This window comes from Eurytemora carolleeae, unplaced genomic scaffold (genome assembly GCF_000591075.1).
Source record: "Eurytemora carolleeae unplaced genomic scaffold, Eaff_2.0 scaffold210, whole genome shotgun sequence".
NCBI lineage: Eukaryota > Metazoa > Arthropoda > Copepoda > Calanoida > Temoridae > Eurytemora > Eurytemora carolleeae.
The window spans coordinates 166197-193998 of NW_019396102.1; the positions used below are offsets into that span (position 1 = coordinate 166197).

A 27802-nucleotide genomic window follows, 5' to 3' on the forward strand; every position below is an offset into this window, starting at 1 on the left:
TAACAGATTTGTTTCTTCTTGTTTACAGATTTAGTTCTTCTTGTTTACATATTTAGTTCTTCTTGTTTACAGTTTAATTATTTCTTCTTGTTTACAGATTAATTTACTGTAGTTCACAGTTTAATTATTTCTTCTTGTTTACAGATTAGTTTACTGTAGTTTACAGTTTAATTATTTCTTCTTGTTTACAGATTAATTTATTGTAGTTTATAGTTTAATTATTTCTTCTTGTTTACAGATTTATTTACTGAAGTTTAAAGTTTACCGAATGAAGCGGAAAATTGTGCAATTTTGCAATATTATGTAAGAAGACGGTTCTTTTCTTATTTCTGAGTATTTACCTTGTCTGTTGTTTTGTTAGTTTGAATATTTTAAAGATCGACGCGGCTGAACCGATTGGGGTATTTTCGTGATACCTCACATGATATTATTGACTTATTGAAAGTCAGAATGTAATGTGTTACTTTTACTCTAGTGAATTCCCCCAAAAAATAAAGGAAAAGAAAAAACACGGGAAAGGTTTTTTTATTGCAGTAAGTTATCGCATTATTATTATTATTATTATTAAGAGGACTATTCATTTGATGTACAGTCCCGCTTTTCCGTCTACTCTCATTATCTGCACTGCAGTACAACTTTCTCTAGCTGCCTAAAAGTAGGGTCGGTACTATACGGGAGTTTACAATGTAAGGTATGAAGAAAAACTGTTTACTGGTGAAAGTAGTAAAGTTAAGAAACAGCAGCTTCTTCACATTTCATTGGAAGATTCTATTAAATAACAGTTCAATTGTGATATTTTTAGCTCAAAACCAAGGAAGAGAAAATGCTGATTGATGGAGCAAAAATTAATAAAATAGCCAAGTAGTAATAAATATAATAAATTCAGTTTTTTAAATGTCTAAGAAATAGTAACATTAAAATGTTCAAAATATCGAATTTCGAACTTTCAATGAAATCAAGAATAATAAAAAATGAATTGTATCCGAAAATGTTTTTCGTTTGAAAATTGTTTTTAACAAAGTTGAAAACAGAATGAAGTACATTCATTCCTTAGGTGCAGCTGTAAATCTGAACAATTGATGATTCAGCTAAAAATCAGCTTTCTTAATTCTAATTTATGGCGGTATTTTGAGATTTTAAAAAAACTAGATTGCGGCGGATTTATTTTTAGCTCAGTCATGATTTGATTTTTTTCTTTTTTTAGGAAAGCTGATTTATGGCATGAGACTTGTTATTTATTATACAGAGCGTCCCATATCACATTATTTTATCTTCAATCTTTAACGCCAGAATACGCACATAATACGTCCATATTATTTTATCTCTAATCTTTAACGCCAAAATACGCACATAATAATTTTTTAGATCATCGGAAAAAAAATTACAAATATGAATGACTTTTACATAGTTTTTGGTGGATTTTAAAATAAATCATTAATGTCATTATTTATTTGTTTTTGAAAATTAAATAATTCTAGCAAAACTACTTTACTGTAGATCTTATGCTACAGTATATAGAAGAGCAGCTATGTAAAGAATTATTTTACCAACATGGTTCAACAAATACATGGTGTATATTAGGTATAATAATAAATCTCTTATAAAGGAAGAAATCCCCGATCGCTAAGAGGATTATAAAATCTGCAAATCATAAGTGTTGGATCCTGGGATCGTTATTTATAATGTATTTACATTTAGAAGCAATAAATGTAATTCCAAAGTGGTGACCCCAGACAACAAACGAAATCACTGCCTCCTGGTCGGAAACAGCTCAAGATTGGACGAGTATAACAATCTTAAGCTTAAACTTCTTATCCACAAATTCACTATTCCTTCATCCTACAATCAGCAACTCCTGGAGCTAATAAACTAAACCTCAGATACTTCTGGAGCTATTAAGCTAAACCTCAGCTACTCCTTGGAGTTAATAAGCTAAGCCTCAGCTACTCTTGGAGCTTATATGCTAAAATTCATCCCTCCAGAAGCTAATCAGCTACACTGCTAGCTACTTCTGGAGCTAATTAGCTAAACAGCTACTTCTGGAGCTATTAAGCAACTAAGCTACCATCTTTAACCTACTCGTAGATATTCTGGACGCCAGTTCTGTACAGGTTGAATATATGCCCGGCTTGCCTTCACAACAACTGATCTCTTCAAATGGCCACTCGCCAGCTTCAACAAGGTTGATCATGAACATCAAACTTTAATGAACAGTGCCTAATTCATATATTAGTGTAATATGCCTGTTATATACACTAGACATAATTGTCAACCGAAGAATGCATAATTTCTTGTGATACAAATAAGAGACGCTGTATAGAGAGAAACAAACGCCTCAGATGATTAGATCCAGAGTCTGCATTAAAAGGAATTATAATAAATGTGATTTTAGTGACCGGCAATTAACAGCAGTTTTATTATTTAGACCTGTCGTAGATGAAGAAAATTACATTTTATGTAATAGACGACTACTTTTACAGTCTTCTGCCTTAATTTGAAACAAATATCTGTATGTAATATGTTCATCAAAAATGAAATAAATATATATTATGTATATTTATTTTGAATGCTTTGTCAAGTTTTTATGAGACCAAGTTTTAAGCCTTAACTGAAGTTTCGTCAGGTCGAATTACAGGGGTAATAAGTTAGGTTGAAGCTTTTTGAAGAGAGTTAAAAGATATCAAACTAATGAGTAACATGCTAATATGCGGAAAACGATTTTTCGACCACCCCCCTCCTATCAATTTTGTACATGGATCTTATATGTAACACATGGATATAATTGATCATGTGGCCGCAGCGCCCGGCATTTTTATAGTTCCTTCTCCTCTTGTTTTTAGTTCCTCCTTTCTTACATTAATATATGTATAGTTTCTACTCCTGTCTTATATTTATATAGTTCCTGCTCCTGTCTTGTATTCATATCGTTCCACTCCTGATTGGAGCTTGACGATTCAAAATGTTAACAATAGAATATTTGAATAAATATATGAAAGATGGCAGAAAATGTCGTAGAACAGCTGATTTAATGTTCCCCTACTCTCCTTCTCCTTGTGTCCGGCTCAGCATATAAAAACTGTAGAGTCTACGCACCCTGAGATAAGGAACCCTGGTAAGCTGCTCCCCCCTAGTCTGATTAGCGTAGAACAGGGCACAGTGTGTAAAGGCAGTTGTATAGTGCAGGACCTGTGCTAGTCTTGGATATGCCGGAGGTAGGAAACCAGTTCAACAAGAGGGGGGAGGGGGGAGGATATACTTTTCAATACAACCAACATCTTAGGGTTCAAGTCAGTACTATATTTCTCATGCAAAGCATTTAATCCAACTTGTTTAAACTAACAGTATCATTCAAACCGATATATACGCGGTTGTAATGTTATACCAATATCATCCATATGTATGTAGAGACAGATGTGACAGATATGTACATATCAAGAAACCAAATTTGATTGAACTGTTCGATTAGAATCTGAAATTCTTGTAACATTGTGTTATTTTTCGTCGTTAAAACATTAAATACAAATGTGCAAGTTGTTATAAGCTATGCTGAAAAAATAATCTCAAGAACTGATGATCGGGTCAACCCGCACCGAAATATATTTTCAATAAATGTGGAACTAACATACTTTTTTAACTCTACAGAGGTTTGGTCCATCCCCATCACCGAATTTAAAATGATATTTCGTATTTTCTTGTTCTGTAAAACATAACGATGCGACCGCCGCGCGATAAGTCGAATCTGAAATATTATTCTATGTCGGCCCATAACACCTTAATTCAAATGATAAAAAAAGCATGCTAAGAATGCATTGCAAACCGTGCTGCTGATACATAAATAAAATGAAAAGAAGAAAGGCATTACACATCAGAAAATTATATTTGCTAACTCTAATAAATTTTCAAATTTTAGAATTAATAATCATTGTATTTTTACTCAATATTAATTAGAGAAAAATTCAACATTTTTTGACGACTTTCTTTTTAGATAAAGATTAAATTTGTATAAATAGACTGTTTATGATGATAAGCATAAAAAGTAAACACGTATCTGTTTATCTAAAGACAGTAGCGTATGTTTTATCGCATCCTAGCTTTACTATGTACACATTTTGATTAGAAAATGATTGAAAATTTTTCTTCTTATTTAAATAAACAAATATTAAAGAATGAATTTATATAAAGATTGTACTATAACTTTAGTATTATTATTAAAAATGTGTTTTTGGGATTTATTGCGTCAAACCTGAGATATATATATAGTGGGAGCAAACCTTAACCTCTCAAGGTTATTTACGTGAACTTTCCAAGGTTAAATCCTCTTAATATAATTCAACAAAGTTTCATTTCTGAAACCTCGTAATATCTTCTCTAAGATAATTTATTAACATCCAAGCTTTTAACCCTACCCTGAGCTCAAATGGAACTCTCACTCCTATCTGAACTCAAAATAAACTCTAAACCCTATCCTAAACTCAAACTAAACACTTACCTTAAGTTCAAACTAAACTCTCAACCTTATCCCGAGCTCAAACTCTAATCTTAACCCTACCCAGAGATCATAATAAGCTTTCAACTCTACCCTGAACTCAAAATAAACTCTCAACCCAAGCTTGAGTTTAAAATAAACTCCCAACTCTACCCTGAGCTCAAACTAAGTCTCAAGCCTACCCTGAACTCAAAATAAACTCCCAACTCTACCCTGAACTCAAACTAAACTTCCAACTCTACCCTGAGCTCAAACTGAGCTCTCAAACCTACCTTGAACTCAAAATAAACTCTCAACACTACCTTGAATTCAAACTAAACCCCAAATCTACTATGCGCTAAAAATAAGCTTCCAACCCTACACTGAGCTCAAACTCAACTCTCAACCTTAACCTTAGCTCAAGCTAAGCTCTCAACCTTACCCTGAGCTAAAACTAAATATTTGACAGTTGTTTTTACATATTTTGTGACCCGTCATTCGTCCTGGTCCCTATCTTTTTTTCATACTTCCATTTTTGGGGTGTTTCCTCCCTTCTTGTTTTGTTGGGTCCCACCTCCTTGGTGCCCCCCCCCTCCTCCCCTCCGGTCCACCAGTCCCATTCCCACTCACAAGGTTTGTCTGTACATACAAGCGTGTGTCAGCAGTTTAAATACGTCAGGTTCGTCTGGACTCTAGAGGTCACGTGCTTTATATTTCATCAGAGAAAGTCCGGAGGCCGGGTGAGGTTGGAGGGAGGGGGGCAGCCTCAATGGGATACATTGGTTGGAGTCTCTCAAGGTGACACTGGGATGGTTTAGTACGCAGATTCAGTTGAGTTATATTCTCTAGTACTACCAGTACTACCATTACTACCAGTGCCAGGATGATTGAAGATTCTAAGGTTACATTAAAACTTTGATTGCTCTAGGGACACTATTTATAATCCTCCCGGCTTTTAATCCTCAGAATTTTTGTGTTCTCCTTATACTCATGTATCTCGTGGATCATGTTCTACTATTGCATTCAACATGTCGGTATTTTTCATGTATCTCGTGGATCATGTTCTACTATTGCATTCAACATGTCGGTATTTTTGTGTTCTCCTTATACTCATGTATCTCGTGGATCATGTTCTACTATTTCAATCAACATGTCCGTATTTTTGTGTTCTCCTTATACTCATGTATCTCGTGGATCATGTTCTACTATTGCATTAAACATGTCCGTATTTTTGTGTTCTCCTTATACTCATGTATCTCGTGGATCATGTTCTACTATTTCAATCAACATGTCGGTATTTTTGACGCTTTAATAACTGGTTAGTAAATAAACCTAAACAAAATATGTATGATGTAAATATCTATGTTTATCAATAAAAGTGAAATTAATAACAATTTTAGAAATTTGCAAACTGAAATATATTGTTTAAACTTTTTAAATGTTAGCTCAGGGTTTTTTATTTTTTGACAAGTCCTGACAAATGAATGAAAGTATCTGTTCTATCAAATGAATGAAAGTATCTGTTCTATCTAATGAATGAAAGTATCTGTTCTATCTAATGAATGAAAGTATCTGTTCTATCTAATGAATGAAAGTATCTGTTCTATCTAATGTGCAATTTTTTAAATAAAAATGTGAAGAGTTTGTTTCTTGAAGGTTTTTAACGATTCTTTTTTATTAAATTATGCCTTGGGTAGGATTTTTTAATCAATTTATTAAAAATTAAGAAGCTAGGCAGAATAGGTTCAATACATACATTTTACGTTCTGTAGAAAAAAAACAGAGGCTTGGTTTGGGGGCCTGGCAAACTTATGTTTATGAAACAAGGCAGTTGACCTCGAGAATTTTAATGCGTAAGCATTTTCTTCGGAAATCCTCATTTTTTAAATTGTTCTAGAGTCTTGAGTCTGTATTTTATACAAGTCACAGATTCATCAAAATTTGGATTTTATCAAATATTATATTTTGTAATAACACCTCAACATCATGAATAGTAATAAACTAATAGGATCATTCAAAAATACAAAAAAAGGATGCAGAGGCTTAGCGCACATTGTTATAAATCTCCTTGCTGAGGTGCCCGGTGTTGCCAGTTAAATTTTAGAAAATCGAATTTTGAACAAAAATATTTCGAATTTTAGCCAATTTGGTCCAGCCGTTTCGCCAGCTTATCTATACTGTGTATATTGTCTATACTCTGTATATTATATATACTCTAAGGGTTCTGTTCATACTCTGTATTTTGTATATACTCTAAGGTCTAATCAGAAAATATATATCTAGGATATATATTATGGTTAGCTCTGGGCAAATACTGGCATTTAAACTTACACAATGAAATATTTAGTATATTATAATATGCAACAAATATAGAAATGTAAAAATACTAGGCTTTTATAACGTCATTTAGCTTTTAACGGTTGCTATGAAAGTGTCAATTTTTAATTATTTCAAAAGGATTTGAGCCTTTGCCACAAACTCAAATTTTCTAATCCCTATATCTTTGCAACCCAATGCCGTAGACCCCCCAATGCCGTAGACCTTAGATATCAAACTATGAATTCTGGTAGATCAAATAATCTAAGTTTGAAATATCAAAGGTTTGCACCATCAAGTTCCTAAGATATAAGGTTTAGAAAATTTGAGTTTACCATACAAAATTTGGGCCCGATCCGTTCAGCAGTTTAGACAATTATTGGATACAAACGGATAGATAGACTGAAGCAAAATATAAATATAGCTTAAGGTACAAGGGTTACACCTGCTTTAAGAGGGAGGAATAGACACATGAATTAGTGAATACTATAGAAGAAGCGCCTTGCGTTGACCGTAGAGTTTAAATTTTTTTTATCCAATTTTTTGCCTTTGTAACCCCCGGGATACCCATGGGTTCCCTCAAAACATTTCATCGGTTTTGCTAGGGCGAGATATATATATCTATATAATATAAATATATAAAATGTTAAAAAGATAATTGTTTTTTTTTCTACATAATCATTATATAATATTATAAAATAGTATAAATATTGCTTTTATGTATTTAGCTAGGTATGTAGTATGCATATTGATTTAATAATCCAACATAGCACGTAAATCATGTAATCATTAATTATAATTGCTTTTTAATAACATTGTGCAGATTGAAACGGCAAAGTAAATTTCTATAATCGACTGCTAATATTAAATAAAATTTTTCAAAATTTACTGTTTTATTGTTCTAACTGTATACCTTGACTATCTATAGCTTATATCTATAAAAACGCTTTAAACACTAAAACAGTTTTAGTTTAAAAGTCACATTTGGGCCGTTCTGAGATTTAGAAAACTATAGAAAGAAAAAAAACGCATCAAAACCATTCAATTTGGTTTTCCAGGCTCATTCTTATTTCTATATTGAGAGTTACGGCTCGGCTGAGTAGGGACGGGTTTCCAACTTGCTAAATTCATGTAGTTTGGTAGCACAGCTGTTTTCCAGTCTTAATAGTTTAGTTGATGGATAGTTTAGTAGTTAATAAGTAGATTAGTTTATTGATAGATAAGTAGTTTAGTTTTTTTGTAGTTTAATAGTTTAGTTTTTTACTAGATTATTGGTTTAGTTTATAAGTAGATTAGTAGTTTAGTTTTTTGTTGTAGTTTAATAGTTTAGTTTATTGCTAGATTAGTGGTTTAGTTTATAAGTAGATTAGTAGTTTAGTTTTTTGTTGTAGTTTAATTGTTTAGTTTATTTCTAGATTAGTGGTTTAGTTTATAAGTAGATTAGTAGTTTAGTTCATTAGTAGATTAGTAGATTTGTAGTTTAGCTAATTTGTAGTTTTATAGTTTAGTTTATTAGTAGATCAGTAGATTAGTAGATATGTAGTTTAGTTTATTAGTAGATTTGTAGTTTAGTAGATATTTAGTTTAGTTTATTAGTAGATATGTAGTTTAGTTTACTAGTAGATTTGTAGTTTAATAGATATTTAGTTTAGTTTATTAGTATGTAGTTTAGTTTATTAGAAGATTTGTAATTAAGTACCCTACAAGTTAAACCCTAAAATTATTCTGAAATTATTCTTGAAATATCACTGTATCAGAGATTTTAAAGTTGATGAAAGATATTTCCCATTAGATAATTTTTTTTGAATAGGTTTTTCTCAATTGCAGGGTTCCCTGGGAATTATGATTGTAATGTAAACTTTGATAAAAATGTTTGTATAAAATGACATATATCTGTTGACTATTGACTGACTGCTGGAAAGCTATAAAATTTGATCAAAATTCTTGAGTACAGTGTTTAAAATCTTGGTAACTTGCCAGCTTCCCCCCTCCCTCTATATATATATATATATATTGTTTACGTTATCAGACTGTTGTGACGTACACTAGTCAGACATATTCTCCTGACCACATCTTTAAGCCAGATCATTGATTTAAAGATACTGATACATACTTACCAAATATAAATAAAAATCATGGAACATTGAAATACAGGGTTACCCAGAAATAATGAGGCTGTAAAGTTGACTTGAAATTTGACGAGTCTAAAGAAACTAGTTTATAGTTTCAGAGAATCAGGAATATCAGAAAATAGACAGTACAAAATCTGTAAAGTCGTCTCTGAAGTCTCATCCTTTGTGGCTAACCCTGTATATAATAATTATTTCTGTAATATTCAAATACTTTATAAGAGGTATTTAAAAATAATTGTTCAATGGTTGAATAACTCAATTTGGCGAAAGGTTTTTTATAAGGAGAAAATCACGTCTCCGACATGTTTTAATGTTTCCTTAAATTACTCCGACAGATTTCTTTACATATATATATATTCTCTATATGAAGATTGTATTGTTAACAATTAGATATTGCATTATGTTGAAGCTAATTCTAATTCCTCCCGTTACGTATATATTAACTAAAATGTTTTTTGAATATTTTAGGGATTGAATTTTCGGATTATATTCGCGATCTCAGCTGGAGCAATCGGATCTTCCTTCCAGCATGGTTATAATACAGGGGTTCTTAATGCACCACAGAAGGTAGGTGCAGACCTAAATTACAAAATCAAAAATATCAAGTTTACAGGTGAGAGATGGTAACTTTTGAATTGGAGGTTTGACCTCTGAATGATAAGAAATGACTACATCTCATTTAAATAGATTGGAAAGAATTGAACGCTCAAATTCGAATTTTATAATCCCTATATCTTTGCAACCTGCTGGTGTTACCCTGAGATATTTTTTTTAAAAGTTTATGTCAACGACAACTGGTTGCAAAGAAATATGTATTAGAAAAGTTTAGAGCTTGAGGCAAGTATTTAACTTATTAGTTCAGTCAATTCAAAATATTACCAGTTTGGTTGAAATATTTTACTCAAAGAAAATAAGCAAATACCGCCATATTTACCCTAAGTACCATTCCAAGAAATATCTAGAAAATTTAACGAACATCTGTTCAATTGTCATGAAATATTTTTTGGACCTCATTGATAGTATTTTCATGTTATTGTAAGAATATTCAGTAATTGGAGAGGGAAAATGTGCTTTTCCTCGAAATCATCTTTTTTCTTAAGTAATTATATACATAAACAATAAACATTTACCATAGTTACAGGGTTACAACAAAGGATGAGACTGTAAAGACGACTTGAAACTCTTGAAATATGACGAGTTCAAAATAAAGTCTTTTAATTGCTTATTAAATGATTTGGCAATGAAAGAAACAAGTTTACAACGGCAGGGAACCATACATATATGGAAACAGACAGTTTCTGTAGTCTCATGCTCTGTGGGTAACCCTGTACATTTATTAATTCTTCCAAGAGGGGTTTTAAAAGCATAAGCATAACATTTCTCCCTTTGTAAACACTTCTTCCTAGCTCTAGAGTAATAAAACAACAGGTGTCTGTTTAACTAAGGTTCTAATTACCAGCTCCTATTAATACTGGGTTGAGCAGTAGAAAGCAAAATATAATAAAGGGAGTGTTCGTGAAAAATGTAAGGGGGTATAGCCTTATGTCGAAAAATATTCGATGGTGATCGCTACTAATTTTACTTTTATCAGTTGTGTCTATAAGGAGAAAATTGTTAAAAACGAATCATACCAAAGAACGTAGCGTCCATACAAATTCAGAAAATTGCAATATTGCAATCATAAATAATTAAGATAATAATTAAGATAAACCTATAATCATCGATTATTTTTCGACGCATTTGTATATATTTCATAATGTTTTTGATTTTTTTTTTAAAATTAATATTTGGCTTACAACTTGTTTTCACGACTGGCACTGGATTTTCGAACATTCCTGGAAAATATGAAAATGTCAAAATCCTCGAAACCGGAATAAAAGTTTTCAAAAGTAACTCTCGGATTATAAAAAATAGAAAATATTATGAAATATCAATTATGTATACGAATGCGTCGAAAAATAATCGATGATATTGGTTGTAATATCTGAATGATTAGTTTGAAATTAAATTATTTTTTTTATGATCCGAGTCTAATATTGAAACTTTCTGAATTTGTATGGACGCTACGTTCTTCGGTATGCAGAGTCCTTCTTAACAATTTTCTCCTTATAAACGCAACAGATAGAAGTATGATTAGTAGCAATCACCGTCGAATATTTTTCGACGTTAATCCATTATCTTTTTCATTTTTCGCAAATACTCCCTGTAACTTGTAAGACTAAGAACAACGATTCATAATTTATTTGTTAAACAAAACTATTGTAAAAAAAAAGATAATATATTTCAGTTGATTGAATCATGGATCAAGAACTGTCCGGAGGGGGATGGAATCGGAGGAAACTCTACCTCCGACGGAATCGAGAGCAAGTGTATGGACGACACTACCGTCACCCTGATCTGGTCCTGGGTAGTGGCAATATTCTGTATCGGAGGAATGATGGGAGGATCAATGGTTGGATTTATATCTAGTTGGTTGGGACGGAAAGGAGGATTACTTCTCAACAATATCCTGGTTGTTATCGCAGCCCTGCTCATGGGACTCTCTAAGATGACAGGAAGCTTCCAGATGCTGATCGCAGGCAGGCTGATCATAGGAATAAACTCCGGACTGAATGCTGGACTAGCTCCGATGTACTTGTCCGAGATTGCTCCGGTATCAATGCGTGGAGCTGTTGGGACTGTTTATCAACTTATAATCACAATCTCTATCCTACTCTCCCAGATTCTAGGGATGTCTAATGTTCTTGGAACTGAGACAGGTTGGCCTCTTCTCCTTGCTCTCACTATTGTTCCCGCCATTTTCCAAGTTCTGACTCTACCCTTCTGCCCGGAATCTCCTAAGTTTCTTCTGCTCGACAAAGACGACGAAATGGCCGCTAACAAAGGTGATTTTTAGAAGTATTAGATATAGCACACAAAAATAGAGCCTGTTATTATATTTTGAGTTTCGAATCTGTCATCGGATTAACATCATGTAAACAACTAGCACACATCATGTACACATCCTTAAAACATCTTGTGCACATCATGTACACATCCTATAAACATCTTGTGCACATCATGTACACATCCTATAAACATCTTGTGCACATCATGCACACATCCTATAAACATCTTGTGCACATCATGTACATATCTTATAAACATCATGTACACATCATGTACACATCATCATGTACACATCATCATGTAAACATCCTATAAACATCATGTACACATCATGTACACATCATCATGTAAACATTATGTAAACATCATGTAAACATCATGTAAACATCATATACAGACTCATTTTTATTTATTAATTTCCTATTTGTTGTATACATTGTATACAATTTATATTTACAACAAAATTTAGATGTTCAATTTGGAAAAGTATTGTTAAACATTTAAGCACAGTTACAAGGATAACAAGATATTTTAAATGGATGAAAGCATTGAACCCCCCTAGGCCTATACACTCCCGCTATAGCCAGATAAAAGAGGCCTAATCTAGAAGTGCAATTCCTCAGAAATTTCTAAATTAAATCTGTCATGTTGAATTGAAAGCGAACATAGTTTGAAGGATTTGAGATGCTTGATATGAGAAAAAGCACGTCATCATGTACTCTCTACATATCATTAAGTACAATTATAATGTCGTCTTCTGGAGATATATTGCGGCATTCATTCTTAAACCTTAATTCTTTAAGAATAATCAAAAAAAAACTCCAATGTTTTGTTATTTTCTAAGATGTTAACTAGGAATAAAAGCGTTCAAATCGTAAAACATTTGTTGTTGAGTCTATCCATTAAAAATACATCGAAGTTCAAACAGATCTCCAATCATATAGTAAGTGGGAAACACTGTATCTTGTTGATAAAATCTCGGTAAATTCACTTTACATCTCAATTCTCAGTGCACAAAGAACTAACTTTTAAAAGAAATTATGAAAATGTACTATTTTTAATGACAAAATAAATAAATTTTAATGTTTTAGCTTTGACTTGGTTACGTTCCACCATCGAGGTTCATGATGAGATGGACGAGATGAAACAGGAGCAGGAGGCCATGAAGCTCGTCCCCAAGGTTACCCTCAAAGAGATGTTGACCAACAGCGCCCTAAGGAAACCTCTGATTATTGCAAACATGATGATGTTGGCGCAACAGCTGTCTGGAATCAACGCCGCCATTTTCTTCTCTACCAAGATATTCGAGTCTGCTGGTTTAGACGAGCAAGCGAGTCAGTCTGCTACCCTTGGAATGGGAGCTATGAACGTTGCGATGACCTTTGTTTCTCTGATCATGATAGAGAAGGCTGGACGTAAAACCTTGATGATCAGTGGCCTGGTCGGGATGTTTTTCATGACAACCCTTCTACTCGTCTCTCTTCTCTTAGCGGTATACTTTTTTATCATAAAAACATTCTAAGAAATATCTATTTATTTTGATATAAATCCTCCATAATCTAACCTTTATCTTGTGCGTCTAATTGAAAACATGTTTGGGAAAGGAACTGTTCCCATTACAATGTTAAATTAGGACCATATGATAAAAACAAGTCTTTTTTAATTCCCTCGGCCGAAAATTCTACGCATGCGCTCACGTTTTTTATACCAGACAGTATTCGAATTTATAACAAACATACAGATTGAAAAAAGTTTATCAACCTGGGTTTTGGATTCAAAACTTACATTTTCATTTTCTTGGATTTAATAAAGAAAATTAATCCCAAGTATACATAAGGTTAATCATGTGGTTAATATATTTTGTGGAATTTTTCACACAAGGGAGTTAGGTTTCAGGCATTTATAATCCTTCCAATACTTGAGTAGATAAAGTTCTAAGATTTAGTAAATTATTTTGAGATTCGTCTGAAATAAAAATAACATATTAGAAAAAGAAACAGAACACAATTGCCACTATAGCTTCGATTTTATATTCTTTATATCCATAGAGAATAGAATATATATTAGAGGGGAATTTACTAGAAAAAAGTGTAAAACGTACATTTTGTTGTACTGTTTCCATACTGCAGGTGTACTTCACATATTTATGCTATATAACCTTGTGGGCCCTGGAATATCATTTTATAGAAAATCTAAAATTATTGTAAAAAGAAACCCAAATTATGAAATAGGCTGGTTTCATAATTGACCAATGATCATTTCACATAGACTCTATGCCTTTCACTTTACAAACGATAATTTTCCGTTATAACTATAAATCAAATGATGTTTTTTATTTACCTAATTCATTATAAAGTTTATTTAACAGTTTAAAAAATTCAAAATTTAAATTTATAAAAAGTCTTGGGAACATACTGTATTAATGTACTCTACTGCATATAATTTGTGAACATTTACATGATTTGTACACTTTGAACTCCCTTTCAGGCTGAAAGGGACTGAAAAATTCATACCGAGAGATTGTTTAAATTCCCCTCTAATATATATTCTATTCTCTATGTTTATATCCCTGCAACCTGATGGAGTAGACCTTTGATATTTCAAGAATTCTTCTAGATCATATATTCAAAGATTGAAATATCAAAGGTTTACACTATTAGGTTACAAAGTGCAGGTATTAAAAAATTAGAATGTGTTGGAAGAATTCAACTCCTATGGATTTATAATCCTTTTATTTGATTTAATCCTGAGCTACCAGAAGCCCTTGACAATATAAACACTGATAAGATAAAGCATTGCCACAAGATTGTGCAATTGTACTCTGAATATATTTTGAATTTGCACAAGAAAAGTTATAAATACAGAAATACATATATTTGAAGTCACTTACCCTACTACAACCCCCCCCCCCACCGCCATTGTATACATTTGAGAGAGAGCTTATTGATTCGAAGTTACATTTTCTATACTGAAATTACAATGAATGAACGTAAATATGGAGATGTTGATGAATTGCTAAAAGATTTAAACATTTGGATATAAAAATTTAAAATAAATAATAGATTTTCAAATAATTATAAAAACAATAATAATAATATTTACAGGAAAGTTTACCCTGGATCTCTTATATGGCTATTGTTGCTGTAATCCTGTTTGTGGTTGGGTTTGCTACAGGACCTGGATCCATTCCTTGGTTCTTTGTAACTGAGCTCTTCTCCCAGTCAGGCCGGCCTATTGCTTCGTCTATAGCTGTAGCGGTCAACTGGTCAGCTAACTTCCTCGTCGGTCTAGGGTTCTCACCAATACAGGTACAAGTTGAAAACTAGAAGTAAACACATAATAAAATTTTAAATTAAATAGACTCACAACGAAAAATTCAAGTGATCCTCCAAATCCTTAAGAAACGATGACATTTTCTCCACTTCTTAATACTGGTGTTTACTGTAAGACATCTTAATTTTAAAGGTTCATAATTAGACTCTGAAACTGAGTCCGGCTTAAAATGGCTAATTTGTATAATCTATCTTTGAAATAGTAATCTTGACACATTTTTCAGTAGACCGTTTAATTTCTTAAGCTTAGTTCACGTTCAAGTTGAAAATTATACTTAATCAATTAACATTTAAACGCATAAAAAGCTATCTGATATATTTCAAACATTCGGCGCATTCCTCTGAGTTGATCCAAGGAAAAACTAAATTTTAAGCAATTTTTTCACAAAACGAAAAGATCAAAATAATTTAAAGGAATTGAGTTTTCCCACAAACACCATCAGGCTGCAAAGACATAGGGATTAGAAAGTTTGAATTTGGGACAAACTTTAGATAAGATTGATGAGAAATCATACAAGATTATTTTTGTCTTTATAAATAAATAAAAAACATTTTTACTTAGCTTGCTGTTGGACCCTACGTGTTTATCATCTTCATGGTGACCCAGCTCATCTTCATCGCGTACGTCTGGTTTGTTGTCCCAGAGACCAAGAATAGAACGATAATCTGACTAGGTCTGAACCATGTATTCTATATATATTGAGTAGGTTTTACTGTTACCCTGCTTTTCTTGTATCCTAGCCATCTCAAGGTTTACAATCTAATATGTGTGAATGATGAAATGATGCGTATTTAATATCTAAGTCTGATATAAATCCAAAATTTACTAAACCGGGTTTCGTAATCATTTGTGATATGCAGGTCAGGGTTTTTATATCATAAATATTTATACAAAAAAGCCAAGCTGTATAAAAATATTTGAATTTTTATCCAATCCAGATTTTCTGCGGCTATACTTTTATCAAATTAAAGATTTGATTTGAAGATTTCAGAATATTTTTAATGAACAATAGACACTTACAATTCTTCCCGTAGCCTCGCCCGTCATTGTGCCATTACTAACCTAGTCTTGTATTTCAATATTTTTTCTATTCTCTAGATATCTTGATCTCTAGATCTATTGATCTCTAGACCTCTAGATCTCTAGATCTCTTGATTTCTAGATCTCTTGATCTCTTGATCTCTTGATCTCTAGACCTCTAGATCTCTAGATCTCTTGATTTCTAGATCTTTTGATCTCAAGATCTTTTGATCTCTAGATATCTAAATCACTGGATCTCTAAATCCTTACATAAATCTCTAGAGTTCTTTATCTCTACATAGATCTCCCATAAAGGTGGAGACTTAAATGACAAGCTGCCACACTTTCATTTTAATGATTTTAAAGTTGAACTGGGATTTCTGCCTTTAATATTGGAATGTTAAATGAACAGAACTAATATGTTTCCATCTACAGGTAACCCTAGATATGTTTCTGGCTGCAGGTAACCCTAGATATGTTTCTGGCTGCAGGAAACCCTAGATATGTTTCTGGCTGCAGGAAACCCTAGATATGTTTCTGGCTGCAGGAAACACTAGATATGTTTATGGCTGCAGGAAACCCTTGATATGTTTCTGGCTGCAGGAAACCCTAGATATGTTTCTGGCTGCAGGAAACCCTAAATGTAGTACCAAGAGCCAATAAGTTCTGTAAAGTGGTCTCTAAAGTCTCATCTCTTGTGGGTAAACTCCAGAAACCCAAGGGCCTGGATATCTTTATCTTAAAACCTCTCGATCGTTAGATATTAAAGATTTGGTAATTTTAGACCTATAGATATTAGAAATGCCTTTATTACATTGTACAATTCTTATTTATAAGATGAAGTACTGTACACCTAGTCTACGCATATCTAATATCGGTTTTATGTACTCAAATTTTTACTGCATAATATTCTAGGAGACAAAAATATTGCGGCAAATATTTGAAATATTTTTTGGACCAAAAGATTTAACTTCAAGAAAAAGAAAATTTTGAGGGCAAAACTTTTGTTTTTGTGAGACTTAACTCGATATCCACAGAATGAACTTCTAAATTGGAGGATTTAACTTCCGGGAGAAAATTAAGTGATAACCAGAAAACTCTGAAATTTGAAGACGACTTTTAGACTTAAGTTTTGACTTTAAACAGTCCAATTAACAAAGCAAAGCAATTTTGCAGTGTAAACAGACCCCTAACTTGATAAGTTTTTTTTTGCTGTGGAACAACATCAAATACACAGAACTATGGCTATTATGTCGTCTTCCTATTCCAAAGCGCGCTAATTTAAGATTCAAAATGTTCACCCTCTTATGTAAACATGATTTTTATAAATATTTTTAACGCTGTTTTATTTACTGCATAATATTCCACATTGACTCCAGCCCTAGATTCCTCTAGGTAGAATAACGCATAATCTTTATATTCTCATTTTAGCCAAAAACCAATTATTATTAAATATTATTTTCAGAAAGATTGAAATAAATAAGTTCTACACTTTAAATTTAAAACTGAAAAAAATGTTATATTTATATATTTAAAAATAAACAATATAAACGAAACTATTTTGATCTTATTTTGACTTTCTGCAGCATAAATTTGACCCCCCCAATAAATTGATTAAAATTATAAATATGTAGATATATAATTAATGAAATGTATTCTATCTATTCTATATATTATTAATGTTGAACCTTGTAAAATGTTGAAATATAAACGTATTCGTACAAATATCTATTTATGTACTGTACTACTAATAAAACCTCTGTATCCTTGTTTTACAATGTACATTATTGTGTGCTCAACAGTTAATACTGTACATTGTAGATTGTACTGCAAACTGTACAGTATATTTATCACTGTACACTGTACATTATAAAGTGTACCGATCACTGTACAGAGTAAAGTGTTCTGATCGCTGTACATGTAATTAGTGTTCTGATCACTGTACATGTAAAGTGTTCTGATCACTGTACATGTAAAGTGTTCTGATCACTGTACAGCGTACATGTAAAGTGTTCTAATCACTGTACATGTAAAGTGTTCTAATCACTGTACATGTAAAGTGTTCTAATCACTGTACATGTAAAGTGTTCTGATCCCTGTACATGTAAAGTGTTCTGATCACTGTACAGTGTACATGTAAAGCGTTTTGAAGTCAGAACTTTTATGTTTGAATCTATAGTGCATACCTCTGAACCAGGCAGGGAAATCAATCATTTTTCTCTTAAATTTAAAGGGAGTGTTCGCTAAAAATGAAAGGGAATATAAATCGCTTTTGATCGCTTCTAATCATATTTTCAATTTTCTCCAGATAGAAGTATGATTAGTAGTGATCAAAAGGGATTATTTTTTGCCGTAAGCCTATACTCCCTTTAAAAGTTGTCACAGTGCATATCGAGATCAAACGCTGTTGATTAAAGTCATTTACTCAAAAATTTTGACTTCTGATGACTGTACGGTGTAAAGTGTGTTTATGACAGTGCATTATAGCACTGTAAAGAATGCTAGTAACTGTACAAATATCTGTTGAACCATGTTTGTTAGTCTGTTAGTTTTATAATTGTTGAGAAAATAATAAAATATTGAAAAAAATGTTTTTTTTTATGAATGTCCGTATATATGGTAATTGGTCAAGAAACCAAAAGACACTGCGCTTTTCGGGGAAATATAATTTTACATAAACAAGGTTTATTTACATTTTTGTTAACATCGTAGTACGTACACTATACATATAGAAACAGTACAGGCTTCTTTTTGTTAAGATCGTAGTACGTACACTATACATATAGAAACAGTACAGGCTTCCTTTTTTATTTATTAAAAATGTTTGATTTAAAGTAAAGAAGGAACCATCATTTATAAAACGTTTTCTAAGCAAATCATTTTGCGTACATCATTTATTTGGGTCGCAACATTCTTTAGAAAATCTACGAATTTCAGATTAAAAATTCCAAAAATTGTCAATATTATTTTAGAATTTTTTAAGCCTACCTTTAAATATATTCTTACTTACAGTAATTGTTAATGCGGATATTTTGTAAACATTCAAACTATTTATTTCTTTTATAAAGAGAGAAATTGTTTGAAGTCGTCTTCAACTTTGACAGGCTCGAGAAGGAATTTATTACCAGAGACCGAATTTAAAGAATTTGAGCCGCGGCTAAAATATGGTTGGTTCCACTTAATATTGTATTACATTTTTCAAGGATTTAAGCTGGCGCTCAATTGAAACCGGTATTTTTGGGATTTGAGAGGCGGGTTAAAGTCATCAAATTCGGACACAGGCCTCATTACGATTATATTTGAACTAATAAGTATCAGTATGAATCAGATATCAATGTTTTTAATTTGGAAATCTGATTATTTTCAATCGTGGTTTCTCTATACAAAAGTAACTTGTGCATTTCTACCGAAGGAAACATAGAGGAATTAACACAAGAAGAAAAAATATATAAATATATTCCACCACTATAATTTATCAGATAAAGGTGGTGTTCTAACTCGAGCATTGCCATCTTTGCATATAGGGTCACATGAAATTACGCGTACAGCCTTCCTAACCTGTCCAGGAGGATTCCGACCTTTCTTCTGCACAATCTGACATTGGTAGGCAATTATATAAAATACAATGGGGACGACTTTTATTTAAGTTTTGATTTTAACAAGCTTTTTTTGAATTACAAATTTACAAGTAATCTAAGAGAAGCTTTTTAATTGACAGTTTCTTCTACATTATGTGTATCCATGCTGTTTATAAAAATCAAGATTGAAATCGAAAGTCGTCTTTATTGTATTTGTATAATCGCCTACCACTGTCAGATTGTAAACAATAGTCAGAATTTGCCTGTAAGCGTAATTTCATGTGTATTCAATACAGTCCTTGGTCGCTGGAATGAATTGCATGGTTGTTTCAGTTTGCTTTTATTTATTGTAGAAGTTAACAATTGTTCAATTAATATCAATTTGCATAACAAGATTCAGTATTAAATGTTGTTCTGGTAAACTATTTATACTTAAAAACATCAGTTTTGCTTCAACATTTTTACATGTACGGAATACTGCGCAAACCTCTATCTGAATAAAAAAATCATCTATTTTCCTTAGAATTGAAAGATTGGAGTTCAGTGTAGATTCAGCTTTCAGAGAAGCAACAATTTGGCCTTGCTAGGCGCTTCTAAAAGTATTCAGAGATACAGGGTGAGAGAGAAAATGGCAAACTAGAGAAACTTTAGCCAGGGGTGTATATCCATCGTTACACCCCTGCACACAAACGGAAAAGAAAAAACGGAACTGAAAGAAACGGTAAAGACCTGCATTAATCTTTTAATGCTGTTTTAACTTGGAGAATGGAGGTTTTTTACCTAGCTGGATCCAGATTTTGTTACTGACATCTTTATATATACTTCTTAATATCAAGCCTGCTGTTAGCTGTTATTAAGTATCCGAACTCGTCAGAAAGACGTTAATTCTTTCGATTATATCTGGTTCTATGTGTAAGCATCAAGGGAGCTCAGAACAGTCAGGTTCTTATACAACTCTCTCCAGTTTCTTGGGGCTGAACAGAACCCTGTGTGGAATAAACTGGCAGTACACCCTATTTGGAAAAAAGAAAATAATAGTGCAGAGAAGGAATGGTTTCTCTATGTTTCTCTTCCCCCTTCCTCTTGTCAGAAACAAGAAAAATGGAATCATAGAAAATAGAATCCTGATAGGTTGTGCACCAAGCACTATGATTTATATGGTTTATACACTACCGGCTGCAAGGAAAAGATTGCTGTAGATGAGGCCATATTCTGAAGCACTGTCTGAGATGAACTTACAAGAATCAAGAATTCTTTTGTCGAAAATATCCACTCATTGCCTAACCTTTCTTATCCCATTTGTCGTTATTAATGTGGAATTCTGACAATGGATATCCTCAGAATTTTCAAACCCCGCTAAGCAGTGACTTTTATTTTTCCAACCTGTAAGAAAATATAAATATGAACAATATGACAACGCAGCTGCATCATCATTCCTCAATATAACTTGTCAGAAGAAATTTGACACCTCTGCATGGAAAACAATTAGTAACATGCGTAATATTAGGCACTGCCTAATATTACGCCTAATAGGCAGAAAGACAATCAGAAATATGTGTCAAACTGCATTTTTACCTTTTCTACAAGAGATTAGAATGCGTAGATCTAAAAGAGATTTAAAAATAAATTGTAAAAAAGAAAGATTGGAGTTATAATGATTCTTGTCAAGATAAAGGAACTATAAAATTTAAAAAAAATCCTTTTAAACTTTTTATTCATAATAATAAAAATAATTGCGTCAAAAAATCAAGCAGAATTTAGGAGCATGTCCAAACCTTTCCTGGTTTAACAAATTTCCAACTTTAAAGGGACTGTAAACGTAATTTCAAGTGACCCTCCATTTATAGAGTGGCATGTCATATCCACAACATTACCTTTAAAACCTTTATCTGATCAACACTGAATAAGATATCGTCGTTTTACTTTCTGAAAAAGTAAAAAATTTGAACAATTTCTTTCATACTTTCCTGTTGCATAAAGCCCAAAGTCAATTTGATAGAATACCGCATTTTAAATAATATATTTTGAGATTTAAAAAAAAGATAAATCCATCATATTTTCTGAGACAAAGGTTAAAGGGAACTGCAGTTGTTAAAAATTGTTGGGTCACTTGAAAATTGGGTCTACTATCTCTTTAATTAAACACAACATAAACTATACTTATACTCTAACATTGTTTGATTAATTTTTAACTAATCAGATGAAACACATACATTAAGTTTTATAAACAATTGATAAAAAATATTTCAAACATCTAAAACATGAATTTCTAAGTTCATTTTAAACTTTTTCTAATTCATCATAAAATCAAACTCCGATCCCAAAACTAAGATTCACTGGTTTACTTTTGTCTTTATTAACGATTTCGTAAGAACCACTACTCCTACTACTTCTCCAAGTCCACTGCTCCTACTAGTCCCACTACTACTCTTAGTCCCTTTACTCCTCCTAGTCCCACTACTCCTAGTCCCTCTACTCCTCCTATAGTCCTACTACTTCTCCTAGTCCCACTACTCCTAGTCCCTTTATTCCCCCCTAGTCCCTTTACTCCTCCTAGTTCCTCTACTCCTTCTATAGTCCCTCTACTCCTCCTATAGTCCCTCTACTCCTCCTATAGTCCCACTACTCCTCCTAGTCCCTCTACTCCTCCTATAGTCCCACTACTCCTCCTATTCCCTCTACTCCTCCTTCCTTCTAATCTTGTGTCCCGCCTTCCTACACTCCTGAACTGCGTTGACCAGACACTCTACCGCCAGCTCGTGTCCCTCGAAGCTGTTCCTCTTCTTTAGCTCATTCTGCTTTCCACTCAAACATCCTGTATTATATTATTTGTGTTACTTCTTTCTGTATCTGATATTTCATCAATATTCTATTATGAATTTCTTTTTCTTTTATTTCATTAGTTTCATAGTTCTTGTTTGGAAAATAGTATGGCAATTTATTTGAGAAATATGAATTGGTATATTTTAGATATATTTACTAACCTTTATCTTTGATGACTCTTCTCTTATCCTCAAAGGAATCTCGGTTTCTCGGTAAGGTTTTAGAATTCTCAGATCTATTTGTTTGAAAAGAATTCATCGGAATATCTTGTTCTTTCGATTTGTTTGATCTAGGATCTCTTGAATGATCGATTCCCAGGAGTTGATCCAGGAGATCAGACTTGTTAAAGTTTCCCTGGTTTAATTCAGCCTGGAGTAATTGTTGAATCAAATCTTCCTGAGGTATCTTAATCCTACTTTCCTCGAGGTCGTTGTATTTCCGATCCTCTACTCGAACATCACGGTTCATCTCACAATAAGAATCGTGAACAGGTTCGTTTTCTCCGGATTGTATAAATCCTCGGGTAGGAGCAGGACCTGCAGAGTTGGTGTACGTGATACTTCGCTCTGAATACTCACCTTGAGATCTGAGCTGAGTCTCTGGAAGCACCTCTGTATTTAAGGTTTTAAATCGTGTGAGATCGGATTGCAAAAGCTGGCTGAGGAGCTGAATCTGATGAGCTTGATCTCTATTGTTCGGACTAATAAGTTGTCCAATCAAATCTAAATGTCTGTTATTGAGTTTTAATGGTTCCCTGTATACCGGTTCATTCTCCAGATTGTCTTGAGAGAAAAGTGGAGAGCAAGGAGTTTGAGGCTGATTGGAGAGCTGGGAAGCTTGAGATTGGTGTCTTTGTCTAATAGGTTGGACATTTTTCTGAGATTCCAGATCTTGTTGAAACTGCCTTTTCTCCGCTAACTCTCGTTGATATTGCCTCTTTTCTCCTACTTCTTGTTGGTAGTTTCTCTTGTCAATTGATTCTTGTTCATATTGTCTTCTTTCTCCTAAATCTTGTTGGCATTGTCTTGTGTCAACTAAATCTTGTTGAAACTGTCTTTTTTCTCCTGAATTTTCATGATACTGTCTCTTCTCCACAAAATCCTGTTGAAGCTGTCTTTTGTCCGCTAATTCCTGTTGATACTGTCTATTATCCCCTAAATCTTGTTGGAATTGTCTCTTGCTTACAAAGTCTTGTTGATAATTTCTCTTTTCCTCAAAGTTCTTGTTATCGTCCATTGTTTGTCCCTGGAATGAAATATTAGGAAGACGATCTGAAAGAGGTTCAACAGGTTGGGGGATCCTGATAATAGATGGTTCTGAACAGTGCAGTTTTCTTAGATCTGTAGAACCCATGCAAGCTCTCTTTTCCTCCTCCTCGTACTTGGAGAATACATCCTTGTGATGAGAACGACCCAAAGAGAAAAATCTTTTCTCAGGTTTAATCTCATCCTCCCTTTGATCTGAGTCATCTCCTGGAGGATGAGAAATCGACATGGATCGACTCATCTCTCGTCCTTTATGCTTTCTGCTCACTTCCATCTTCTCCTGGCCTAGTTTAACCTCTTTAATGTTTGGTTGTCCGTAGATTGAGTCTCCATCCGAACCACTGTCAAAACTAACTGGAGAAGGACTGTTCCCAGTTTTCATTTTGTTATTGTATCTGATTACACTAAGAACCTCTATAGAGTCTGAATATTTGAGAGGTTTCACTCCGGGAGGAATATCCTCGTTCCCAGTCTTAACAGGCGTTATTCTGGAGGACTTACCCAGGCATGGAGGTTCGTAAGGTTTCTGAACAAAATCCAGGTCCTCCTGTGATCTTCGGGACGAATCCTTCTCACATTTCATATTTTCAGAACAGTTTCTGTAGGATAAGGATTCAGTTCTCCAGGGTAAACATTCTAAGGATAAATCATTTTTTAAACAAACTTTGTCTAGGATGGAGCTGATAATTCCTTGTTTAGGTGGTTCACACTCCCACACAAACCCGTTCTTATCCTCGTAGGGAGGGATAAACTGGTCTCCGTAATCTCCTTGGAAATACTCCGCCTTGTTCCGTCTTGGCAAGGATTTACTCTGCTGCCTAGAGCTAGGAGGAGTATTTTCGTTCTTTGTATACTGCTCCATGACTAGTTGGTTCTGCTGGCTAGGTTTTGTCTCTACAAGAGCCCCAGGTTTCTGTGCTCTATAGTCTTGAAACCTTTTCTCTTCTCCTCTAAATATAGAAAATAAATTACTATAAAACTTTCTGAATTTTCTTCGTTCCAACTGACCTCTCTACTCTCTCTGATCTATAGGATGGGTTGGGTTTACTCTCCATCCTTTGCTGAGTTTCTAAGTGTGGTATTTCCTCTGGTTTAGATGGCGCAGTCCTGTAAATAGAAATATCAGAATAAACAAAAACCAGAAAACAATAATTTTCTGTTACCAACTTAAATAAATTATTTGTCTTTCCCTTTCTCAAAAGTTTTTTATCTCACATTTTTTCTTACACTTTAAATCTAACCTTTTTCTATCCTTTTCTTACCCTTTCTCTCTCCTTTTCTCTCCCTTTCCCTCTCCTTTTCTCTCCCTTTCCCTCTCCTTTTCTCTCCCTTTCCCTCTCCTTTTTTCTCACTTTTCCTATAATTTTCTGTAACTTTTTCCTAGCCTTTTTCTATTCTTTTCCTTCCTTTTTCCTAAATTCTTTCCCTATCCTTTTCCTTTCCTTTCCCTATCCTTTTCCTATCTTTTCCCTATCCTTTTCCTATCCTTTTACTATCCTTTTCCTTTCCTTTTCCTATCTTCTTCCTATTCTTTTCTTATCCTTTTCCTATCCTTTTCCTTTTCCTATCCTTTTCCTTTTCCTATCCTTTTCCTTTCCTTTTCCTATCTTCTTCCTATTCTATTCCTATCCTTTTCCTATCCTTTCCTATCTTTTTCCTATCTTCTTCCTATTCTTTTCCTATCCTTTTCCTTTCTTCTTCCTAATCTTTTCCTATCCTTTTCCTACCCTTTTCCCTGCATTTTTTTCTCCTTTCTTTATTCTTCCTCAAACCCTATCCATATTCTTTCGATAACTTGTCCTTACCCTTTCTTTTCTTTCTTCTGACCTTTTCCCCTCCTCTAATCAATCGAAAAATTATGACATCATGCATTTTAATCCTTCAAACCTTTTACAACCTTTCATGTTCGCTTCTTATCAGGATTAGTTGCAAATCAGTGTTTTAGTTACTTGAGATCAGAGAATAAAAATGAAAAGACTCAATTCCTTTCAACAGACAAATCTGCGAATTACGATTTGCATAGAAAATGGCAGCTTGAAGAGAAACGGTTAACAGGTAAAGCTGTTTCTAGAAATGGGGCACGAAGCGCCCTCAAAGTATAGTTTTTGTAGAAGGAGTAAAGACTTGAGGGTTATTTATTATGAAAATAATGTTGTCAGCTTGTCGATGAGGATATGATTGACGGGTTTGTGTCCTGAAATGTTGTCAGCTTGTCGATGAAGTATGATTGACGGGTTTGTGTCCTGAAATGTTGTCAGCTTGTCGATGAAGCTATGATTGACGGGTTTGTGTCCTGAAATGTTGTCAGCTTGTCGATGAAGCTATGATTGACGGGTTTGTGTCCTGTAATGTTGTCAGCTTGTCGATGAAGGTATGATTGACGGGTTTGTGTCCTGAAATGGAATTTGAAGCAATCTCACTCAACTTGTGGAGAAGGGTCGATTGTAAGATCACAGCATATCTTACTTGACATAAGGTTCTAATTGTTGTGCAATCTTGAGTATTCTGCTCAGGTCCTCCTTGAGGCTTGACAGCTCGGTAAGCTGTCCTTGATACATCTTCTGTTCTAACTGTATCCTGGAGAAACCTTTGTTCCCTAACCTCCACCAAAAAAATAAAATTTAAGAAATTTTGTTTCCCTGTATTTCTCGTTTTAAATTTAGTATATTAGGGATAGGTTCCTGTATAGTTCATATTCCCATTTCTTTTTGAAATCCATCCTGCTCTGCTCCAGCAACCCGTCCGCCTCATCGATCTCAGACTTAATATCTGCACAATCAAGGACGATCATCTCGATCTTCTGGTAGTTGGAGACACACTTCTTACTGGTCACATCCCTGTACAACTCCAGGACGGAATCCTTGATCTTCTCAAATTGTAGATTTACAATCTGAAATAAACCAAAAGAAATGAGTCTATGCCACAAACTATGATTTTCTAATCTCTATATCTTTGCAACCCAATGTCATAGACCTTAGATATTTCAAACTATGAATTCTGTAAGATCAAAATCTATCTTCGAAATAGTTTTGCCAGTAGCTTCAAAATCAACTCAAAATGGGTCAAATACGCTTCACAATTTCTGTGCTTCATGTCGTCTTCGTTTTCCATAGTTTTGTACGAGTATGGGTTCACACCCTTTGCTAATGGTAGATGTCAAAGTCTACTACAGTCAACAAGAATACATTGTCTTTTGCTGAATCAATATGTATTTATAAGTTCGATGAATGCATTGATTAAAATGTTTTGATTATTTAAGTGCTGACTAAGTATCTACTTGTAAATGCACAATGAATGTATATATAGTTGATATTTCAATATGTATACTTTGTTTCAACAAATACCGATCAGAACAAAATTATCAAACATTATATTTTCAATTGGCTCATAATAAATTTTCTTTTGTGTTTTATTTTAAGCTGAACCATCATACATTATTAAATTGTATTTTGTATTTGAAAATAAATATTATAACTCTTTAACTATAAATATGAAAATGAAAATTTATCTGATTACATTTTAAAACATTTCTGCTCTTTTTAGGTCTTAAATAATTCAAGTAAATATAATTAATTACCTTCATATGTTGTTGAAAGAGTCTACAGTGCTGAGGGAAATCTATATATATCTGGGGAGGATTATTTAGTTTAGGTGTACAGGGTAGAGAACCTACTGGGTTCTCATCAACCCGTCGTTCCATCATTCCTCACAGTAGGTTTTCCTAAACTTTTTATCAGCAGTTCTACCCTTCTCTCATCAGTTTTCTCAAATCTAAAATATCCGCTTTTTATCAAACGTTAGAAATTTAAATAGCCAAAATTTAAATTTTGGAAAAAAACGTTTGAATTTGGGAAAAAAACGTTCGAATTTTAGAAGTAAAAACGTTTGAATTTTGCAAAAAAAAAATTTAAATTCAAATGTAACCCTTAGGTTTCCTCAACAAATTTCAACCCATTTGGTCCAGCCGATTGGTCAGCTATT

At 33.3% G+C, this 27802-nt stretch overlaps 2 protein-coding genes across 2 annotated transcripts; one reads left to right on the forward strand and one right to left on the reverse strand.

Annotated features, from left to right (window-relative positions):
* Positions 1 to 3107: 3107 nt before the first annotated feature.
* Positions 3108 to 15804, forward strand: LOC111695001 (solute carrier family 2, facilitated glucose transporter member 1). Its single transcript, XM_023464129.1, has 6 exons — positions 3108 to 3212; positions 9382 to 9480; positions 11201 to 11798; positions 12894 to 13294; positions 14907 to 15110; positions 15697 to 15804. The coding sequence occupies exons 1-6, from the start codon at positions 3204 to 3206 to the stop codon at positions 15802 to 15804; spliced, it is 1419 nt and encodes a 472-aa protein (XP_023319897.1). The 5' UTR covers positions 3108 to 3203.
* A 5804-nt stretch (positions 15805 to 21608) lies between these two features.
* On the reverse strand, positions 21609 to 27720 carry LOC111694984 (uncharacterized). The gene is made up of 6 exons (XM_023464088.1): positions 27399 to 27720; positions 26503 to 26711; positions 26288 to 26398; positions 24830 to 24928; positions 22718 to 24771; positions 21609 to 22548 (listed from the first exon to the last, which is right to left on the reverse strand). Exons 1-6 carry the CDS (start codon positions 27522 to 27524, stop codon positions 22412 to 22414), a joined length of 2736 nt encoding a protein of 911 aa, XP_023319856.1. The 5' UTR covers positions 27525 to 27720; the 3' UTR covers positions 21609 to 22411.
* Between the last annotated feature and the right edge of the window lie 82 nt (positions 27721 to 27802).

Bases quoted from the DNA above. Each gene is read 5' to 3' on its own strand.
- LOC111695001 (XM_023464129.1), top strand. The intron at 9,481-11,200 runs GTAGGTGCAGAC...AATATATTTCAG, and splicing joins TTCTTAATGCACCACAGAAG to TTGATTGAATCATGGATCAA. The intron at 13,295-14,906 runs GTATACTTTTTT...TAATATTTACAG, and splicing joins TCGTCTCTCTTCTCTTAGCG to GAAAGTTTACCCTGGATCTC.
- LOC111694984 (XM_023464088.1), bottom strand. From the start codon at position 27,524: ATGATGGAACGACGGGTTGATGAGAACCCAGTAGGTTCTCTACCCTGT. The intron at 26,399-26,502 runs GAACCTATCCCT...AGGTTTCTCCAG, and splicing joins TGGGAATATGAACTATACAG to GATACAGTTAGAACAGAAGA. The intron at 22,549-22,717 runs GTTAGTAAATAT...AATATAATACAG, and splicing joins AAGAGTCATCAAAGATAAAG to GATGTTTGAGTGGAAAGCAG.